We start from the raw sequence: 8,531 nt of genomic DNA on the forward strand, positions 1-8,531 counted from the left end.
GTCACAGCTCTTGCAGTCAATTGTGCGTATAATCAAATTCATCTGCCTCTGTCTAGAACTGCTTTTTCTCTTCACCCTTCTCCCCTCTAAAGGATTTATCTACCCTGTACAGTACAGTGCCATGCACAGGCACACAAGCTATCTGAATGGGCCAGCTTGGCTTAGAGAGAATGTCTAACTGTGCATTGTTTCCCTGCTTTTCTTGCAGAGCATATGGCCCAGACACAGTATGATAGCTGGCCTCATTCCTACGTCTCGCAGGGCATGTATTGCTTAGGTTCATCCGATGCCTGGGAGACCAGCGACCAGTCCCTCATTGCTTCCCCAGCAACTGGCTCCTACTTAGGCCAGAATTTTGATGAGTCCCAAACAAACCTTCAGGAAAGCATTTTGATTCAGAGCAGCCTTCTCCAGCAGCAACAGCTGCAGCAACAGCGGCAGGAGCAGAACTTCATCCAGAGCACGGGGCTGGTCCACGTGTGGCCCCTGCAGACTGCACAGGGCGGGGGTGGGGCTGAGTCTAGCACGTACATGGAGGACCACATTGAGGATGAAGGGAACCCACGGCTGGAGAAGGCTCCTCTCCTAAACAAGAAGCCCTCTCCAGAGGAGGATGATGCAGTGTGCCGGGACCTGGAATCACTGTCTCCTCGAGAGGAGATGGAACATGCTGCACTGAGCCGCAAAGTCTCAGATGTCACCTCGTCTGGGGTGCAATCCTTTGATGAGGAAGAGGGAGAAACAAACAACTGATGCTTTCTGTGAAGTTGTCATCACTGCTGAACAAAGAGAGGGGTGGCAAGGAATGAAATTACAGGGATTCTTCTTCCCAGCTCCCCATACTTCTGAGCAGACACACCTTCCATTCCTGACATTTAATTATTTTTTTAAACAAGAGGAAAACCTGAAAGTGCTTGACACATGAAGACCTCTTCTTCCCCTCCACCATGGACACATATTTTTGATTTTCATTGCTCTGGGCAACATATGTGAGGTGCTTGGAGAGATCTGGATTGGTAAATCATTTCTAAATCTTTTTAATACAAAGTCTTGGCTGTGGATACAAACTTTTCTGGTACTGGGGATGTGGCTGATGAGACGGGCTTGGTATAGGGAGCAGCTGTGTGGCTAGAATCCATCTTGGCAGAATGGATGTTGCTCTGTGGACATGGTCCCCTTTGATAGAATATATGAATATAAACTGGTATAAAATGAAGATATGGCTTTACAAATATAGATAGCACTAGTATTGTGATTGTGGCTGATACAGAGGATAAGGCTGTATTTGATACAGACTGTACTGAGATGAAAGATTCACTGTGTAACCAGGTCCTCAGCATCACCTTGATATGAAATTGTAGGCTCGATGGATACGAGCTCGGCTCCGTGGGCACGGGCTGTGCTGCAGTATAGATGGTGTGGCTCTGTGGGCATGGCTCTGCTGTGGCATGGAAGAATGGATGCAGATACGAATCTAACCCTGCTCACAGATACTCATGCTTTGGTCTCTTTCTAATCTTTCATTTATTTGTTTATCTTTTTGACATTTCTACCTCCCCAGGAGCTGGCAAGAGTGGTGTGTCCTTTTGGCATTGGCACTGCATGCTGGTGGAAAAGACATTTTCAGCTATGGAGACAGTCATAAAAAGCTGACTCTTGCAGGGGGCTTGAGATTTGGTGCTGCTGCTGTATCCTTCTGTCTTTTCCCTTGCCAGCAGTATGGGGAGACCCAGAGAGTAGGCAGCAGATCCAGGAACAGGGTGTACAGCTACGAGATCACAGATACCCAGTTTACGTTGGAGTTTTCAGTTTTTGCTTTTTTTAACCTTTTTATATTGCTGGGTGAGTGTTCCTAACAAAGCAGTTAATAGTGGGAAAGGCCTGTACTCCAGTCACCACTTAACAGAAATATTGCATCTTTCCCATTTCTGCCACTCCTTCTTCAGTGCCAAATGTAGCTGGAGAAAAAAGGGTGAGAGGAAGTTTTGTCCTCCTATTTATTTCTTCTTCCTGCCTATATTTTCTTCTTTTGTTTTCCTACCCCCAAGCAATATAAATAATGCTCAGTACTTGGTCTGTTTGTTTTTACCTCCCATCTCTTTTTTTAGGCACTCCTAAAAAGCTGATTTCAGGAGTTTTCCCCATTTGTATGGGTTCTGTACTTCTTTTGTTAAAAAATTATGGTTTATTGACCAGGGGGAGTTTGGTCTCTTGCAATTCCTCGCCATGTTTCTACAGACCTCCTTTTGGGGGGGAGGGGTTTTGAAAGGAACAAACACTTCCTTTCGAGATCTTACCAGAAAATAAAAGAGCAAAAGCAAAAGAAAAAATTGTACAAGGCTATCAATTTTGCTGGAGGACTGAACAGAACCAGCAGAGATTACCCAAGTGCTGGGTTTTAATTGCGATACCTCTTGCAAGGAAGCATCAGCAAAGCATGGGTTTAGATCAGATGATAGATCTGATGAGCTGGAGAAAGGAATTTGCCTGGACACTGCCATACTGTCCCAGGGGCAACTCTTTCTCACTCTGACTCATATCTACTCTGTTTCACTCATGATACATTTGTCTCTTCTTTGCCTCCTCTTCAGGCTTGGTGTATTTTTTGGATGACAGGAGAGTGATGCATGCTCCTTTCCTGATTCAAGTTTAGTCCTAGCATATTTGCAGGGAAGAATGTCTGAAGAGAATAAAATGTGACTGAAGTAATACCATCAAGTGTCAGAGTTCAGACAGCTCCTGGCAAGCAAAGCAGATGATGTCCAGAAATTATGAAAAGTACAAATGGGACTCTCAGGTAGAACTTTACCCCACTCAGCTTTCTCCCACTTACACAGGCAGCTGCATGAAGAGGCTCTATGAAAACCCAACTCTTTCCAGCCAAGTCCACTTCAAGCGGATCTGTCTTCCCTCACCATTGCACCTCTAAAGGAAAGACCTTTGGGATATTTAAGTAAGACTGGTAATTTGGTGTAGGTAAGAGATGATACAAGTTTTTGTGACCATCTTTTTTTTACCCATTTGCTTGGGCTTGCTTACATCTCTCTGAGGAGGTAGCTCTTCTCCTGAATGATGACCTTTCAATATCTCTTTAAAGATGTTTACACATTCAGGTGCTAACCTCCCCTGGGCAGGATGATCTCCTACAAAGATGATCTCCTACAGTTCTTGCGGGGCCAGTGCAAGCTCACTGTCCTGAATTGGTTTGGGTCTAGCCATGGAGCAGGGCCTAGGAAATCACACTAGCCAGAACAGGGAGACAGGGCAAGTGCCAAGAGCACCTCAGCAGATGACAAATGATTAAGTGTTAACCTTTTCTTATTGCTTTTTTAAAAAGCCTTCAGGGAAACAAAAATGGTCAGGTATGTTCCTCTGTGGGAGAAGATTTGGGTGGCTTGTTGCTTTTTTCTCCAAACCATTTTGTTCCCATGTGCCTCTCCCGGACCAATCTGGATGTTTACGGTAACTTTCAGAGTAGCTTCTCATGATCCTTCTGTGTGGTTTACAGGACTGGGACAAGTGGGTCAACTTGTCCAGGGCTTCTTTTTCTTTTAATGTGGACATGTGCTACATTTACTAAGATGTCTGATTGATGTCTAAAAGATGTACATTATCTCCATGCAGGGCAGTGACAGGTAAAAAGTGTGAAAAAAGTTGACCTTCTAGAAAATTCTGAGGGGTTCAGTAGAAAGAGAAAGCCTATCTGTAGAACTTTCTAACCTCTGTGGAATGGGATAGAGGAATTATACCCTCCTGTATAATTCCATAACTTGATCTTTAGAAACTTGTAGACGCTTTCTGTGAATTCAGACTGGTTTGAACACTACTCTCTACAAAAACTTTCAAGCTACTAAATTCTATAAAATTTTTTCATAAACGTGTTGACTTTCTGTGAATAATAAAAGTTCAGCCTTTTTCTGAAAAAAAGAAAAAGGCTGTGTTTCATGACCTCTCCACAATCCAAAAGAGAAATTGTATCTACATTTGCCAGGAGCTTGACTGCAGAGAGCAGGTCTGCCCATCCACACTTGCTATCTGAATGAGCATCCTGAGCTGAACTGGAAAGGCAGTTTGAATCTCTTGGAAAATGGTTTGTATAACCTGGCCTTTTCTTATGTAACAGGCCTGCTGCTTGTGTGTATCCAATACCATAGAAAGGGACCTGGAACCTACTGTACATTTCCCAGAAAAGCTGTTATTCTATAGCTGCACCTATTGAAGCATATGGGAGGCACAGGTGCTCTGTGAGCAAAATTTGGCCTGCAGTTCCTTTATCCTGGTGAGAAGGGATGAGTTGGATAGAGTCCAGCCAAATACTCAGAGCCCAAATGGAATTTATGAGGCTGAAAATAAGAAGGAAAGGTAAGCTCAGTATCCCTGATCTACAGTTATTAAGAAACTGAGCCCAGCTGTTCATTTACACAAACCCTTTGTAAATCAGACCTGCACTACATAAAAATTTTGGATTTTCTTGAAGCAGTGGAGGTAGAAGATTCCCATCTTTCTCCCCAAGCCTTTGTCCTCAACAGGAACTTGTTGAAATTATTGTGCTGAACATGAAGAAAGGCTTAAACACAAGTGACCCTAATTGAAAAAGATCTCAGATTCCACTGCAAGAAAATTCTTGTTCCTTTTCCTGTGATTGCTCATATCTGATCAGTTACACTATTTCATAAGTTTTTCTTTTATATAAATCTTAAGCTTTCTTTACAAGCCTTGTGAGTTCTCTTCAACTCTATTATCTCAGGCTCTGGGATGGAGAAGTCAATCTGCTTCTTTCAGTTTCTGTGCCTCTAAATCACCATCTTCTGGGAAGGTGCTGACAAGTCACCCACTTGCTTTTCCCCCTTAAAAATTTTAACATCACCTTTTGTGATAGGTTTGCAGCAGAGAACAGAACCATACCTCTAAGGTGATCAAAAAGTGAGCTGCTGTGAAGGAGGAAGCCCTCTGCCCTGACTGCTCAACTCCCACAGTGCTTGTGCAGATGCTGATGCACAGTTGACCCCACAGCTAGCCACTGCACTTTACCCCCTGCACCCTACTATAAAAGCGAAGAGGGACCAGCTGTGAGCAGAGGGAGAGAGAAAACTATTCTCAGCAACTGGCCTTTGTATCAGGTTAGGGAAACTGGGAAAGCGCACATCGAAATGGCATCTTCATGATGAGACTAAGCTGCTAAAAGGAGCTGTCATGCCTCCTCCCTTCCGTCACCACCAGTTGTCTATTCCTACTGCCCAAGAAGCACTAGTGCTAACACTCATTTGGGTGCTCAGGAATTGGTCCCATTGAAAACTAACCCAGTCCCCTATCAGAATAAGGGTTTCAGTGGGATCAGCTCCTTGTATTGTTTCACTTGGTGAGGCACGCATCACTGAGGTAGTGAAATGTGCAGATGGTCATGTTGAAGAATATTTCTTTGGTTGCAGATGTAACTTAAAGGTGTAACTTAAGCTGATCATGAAATATCTGTTTGAGAAGAATAAACCCAGCTGGGGTACCAGGGAGGACATATTCCCCTCTTCCTTCCATACCGTTTTTCTTAGAATTTCTAGTATGCTTTTATCTGATTTGGTCTCTCTTGTTATTTAATGCCTTGTTATTTCCCTCACTATTCCCTCCCATTCCACAGGCTCCTTTGAGAGAAACCCTTGCAATAGGGCAGGAGGAGATGAGTAACTTGATATATGCATGGAATTAATAAAATTAACATGCACAAATCTCGTATGCACTCAGTGATTACACTCCATGACAGCTAAAGATGCTGATAAGTCTTCTCCTGTAATTGCAAGAGGCAGAGCCTTGTGCAGGAGTGAAGCCCAGTTGTTGGAGGTGAGATTTGTCCCTATCTTTAAGCCAGTTCCAATCTAGTGTGAGATCCAGAATGGTGCTTCACACCTAAACAGAGTCTGTGCATGAGGTACTGTGTACAGCAAGAACTGAAGATATTAGTTGTAGGCCCAGAGAAGGGAACTGGAGAGAAGGGAATGTTTTCTTCATTTGACAGAGATATGAGGTATGGTGGTGAGGCAAGGTAGTGTGCAACAGTACAGGCTTGTGGACAACTGTGTGTGCTCTGTGCAACAACAAGTCTAGCCACAGAGGGAAAGACTTTGAGAGAAAGGCTTGGGAAAAGGATCAAGAAAAGCTTGATGACTTATGTTCACGCAGCACAGGTAGGAAGCTTCATGGCAGACTCCAAACTGAATGGGTTCAGGTACAGAATTGCTACACAAGCTGTAGCTCCAGGATTGCTGCAGTTTATGGTACACCTTAGTCCAAGCCACACTTCTTTCTGTAAGGCTGGGTGATAGGAAGGAAACCTCTCTGAATTTGGGCACCTGCTGGCTTCTTTTTCACCATCGTTGAAAAACAGTTCACAATATGCTTAATTCTTCAGGAGAATCATATAAGAAATACACCAAATAAGAACTTAGTCATTGTCAAAATGAAGTTAATAGGAGTTCTGTTCTCACTGGAAAGCCAAAATATCTAAATTTAACTCAGTTTGCCTTAACTGTTATATTGGTAATTGCCTAGAAGGAGAAACGAACTAAAATAAATCCACCTCTAAATGTTGTAGAGAGCAGAGCAATGTTGGCATAGTCTAAGCTCTTCCTTTTAATTTCTCCCAGATGGAATTTCCCATGTTCCTTGTTCAGGCAACTCTAAACAATCTGGCATTTCCCTTAAACTAACTGACTTTTTCCAAAAGAAAAAGGAAAAGAAAGGAAAGAAGAAAGAAATCCATCCAGTACAGAGATTATCAGCAGTCCCCTTATGTGTAGAAAAATATAAATAAGTAACAGTTTCATCATTCTCCTTCCCTATAGCAATCTGACAGGGAAGGAGACTCTATGCCATGGCTCAGGGAAAGGAAAAATAAACAGGGAAAATGTGAGTAAAGTAGTGCCTATTAGAACTAAACGTATGTGTAGGACAGCCTACAGTCTCATTAAAGCACAGTCTCAAATATGAATGCAAGCTATAAAGTCAACATCAGGTGCCTCTTTTGTTTCATAGGCTTTTCCCAGGCTAAGTAGTAGTGAACCTGCACAGGAGCCGAAGAGAAGAGCTGGACATCTGTGCCAGATCAATGTCTCTCTTTGTCTCAGAACATGCCATGGAGCCTGGGCCAGACTGTTGAGGACACAATGCTCTCTCAGTAGCATAGCCAGCTTCTTGAATTGACTGGGATAGGGATGAAGACAAATGGTTATTATGTTAAGAAATGGGCATGGAAAACCTGTGCTTAGAACATTAGGGTCTGTTTACATCCTTATACTGACATTTTTCCTCAGCATGGGCAGATCAAAGTATTATCTTTTCCTTGGAAATCAAGAGAAGCTCTATTTGTCAGTGTTGGTCTGTGAAAAAAAAAACCAAAACAGCGGTGTATTTTTTCAATTGAGATACACATTGTTGAAAGAGGAAAAATTTAGTCAGGCTGTGACTCTCTGAGAAAGTGTATGCTTACTAAAACTATGAAGACTTGCTCAAGAATGTTCTCAGTGCAGATATTGTAGAATCATAGAATGGTTTGGGTGGGAAGGGACCTTAAAGATCATCTAGTTCCAACTCCCCTGCCATGGGCGGAACTTACCTACTGATGAGTAGTAGCTGCTATCTTCTAGGAAGAGAGGGGTTGCAGTGTTCTGTGGAAAGAATGCTACTGAGGATCTTCCTCATCTTCCTTTGACTGGGGACATTTTAAATGCCCTCTGAAACCTAGTCTTGTTTTTGCTTTCCCATAAGGGATCAAATGTCCATGCTAGCAAGACAAAAAACATCTAAAAAGGCTCTTTTCCATTATGGAGACAAGACTGTGCACCAAGATTTACTTCTAATAAGCTAAAGGCATCTAGTCCACATTCACTGGCCTTCTGGGTTCATTTTCGTTGGCCATGAAATCCAGCTCTACCAGGGCTCTGCCAAGTTCCTATGAGGCAAATACAGGTGGACTTCCCATCTTTTCAGATACTGCATGTGTGAGCAATGTAGCAAGCCAAAAGCTCTTTTGCAGTTATATATTCTTGTTTGGCTTCAATTTTTCTTCTCTTATTTGTGGATGTTGTGCATGATTGCAGGTCTCTGGGAATTCCTACACTATAAAATTTTGACTCAAAAGTAATTTTACAGAGAACAGGATTTCTGTTGTTTCAGCTCTTTTCAAATATGGGAGGGTACAGACTGAGGATTTGGGAGGTATAAGGGGATGGGAGTCTGAGGGGTGGCATGTGGAATGGATTCTTGAAGCATGTTTAAAAGTAAGTAAAGGCTTGGGTCTTTAAATGTTGTATTCTCAGTGTGTGAAACTGCTTTAGCATAAGCGTATGGGACAACAGAGGTTGCTGCAAAGCAATTTTAAAGAGCTTCCCCCAAGCCTGTACACAATTTCTGTAGGGGGGAGGCTGCATGGTGATTATATGTATTCTTTCAAGCTAGTGTTTACAGAGGAGCATTGATGTTTGGGGCGGGGGGAATGTACTGAATGGAAGTAAAAACAAAAAGGGAAAGTGACCCACTATTGA

At 42.9% G+C, this 8,531-nt stretch overlaps 1 protein-coding gene across 8 annotated transcripts in view; it reads left to right on the forward strand.

Annotated features, from left to right (window-relative positions):
• Nucleotides 1-8,131, forward strand: part of FAM131B (family with sequence similarity 131 member B) — a 60,079-nt gene extending 51,948 nt beyond the window's left edge. For 5 of the 8 annotated variants that reach the window (XM_074810646.1, XM_074810635.1, XM_074810614.1 and 2 more), the window contains one exon: nucleotides 209-8,131. In XM_074810646.1, coding sequence (XP_074666747.1) covers nucleotides 209-753 — 545 coding nt within the window. In that variant the 3' untranslated portion in view covers nucleotides 754-8,131. The remainder of the gene's footprint in view (nucleotides 1-208) is intronic. The other 3 variants (XR_012621282.1, XR_012621280.1, XR_012621283.1) reach the window with 3 other exon arrangements.
• The last annotated feature ends 400 nt before the right edge of the window (nucleotides 8,132-8,531 follow it).

Source organism: Strix aluco, chromosome 2 (genome assembly GCF_031877795.1).
Source record: "Strix aluco isolate bStrAlu1 chromosome 2, bStrAlu1.hap1, whole genome shotgun sequence".
Taxonomy (NCBI): Eukaryota; Metazoa; Chordata; class Aves; order Strigiformes; family Strigidae; genus Strix; species Strix aluco.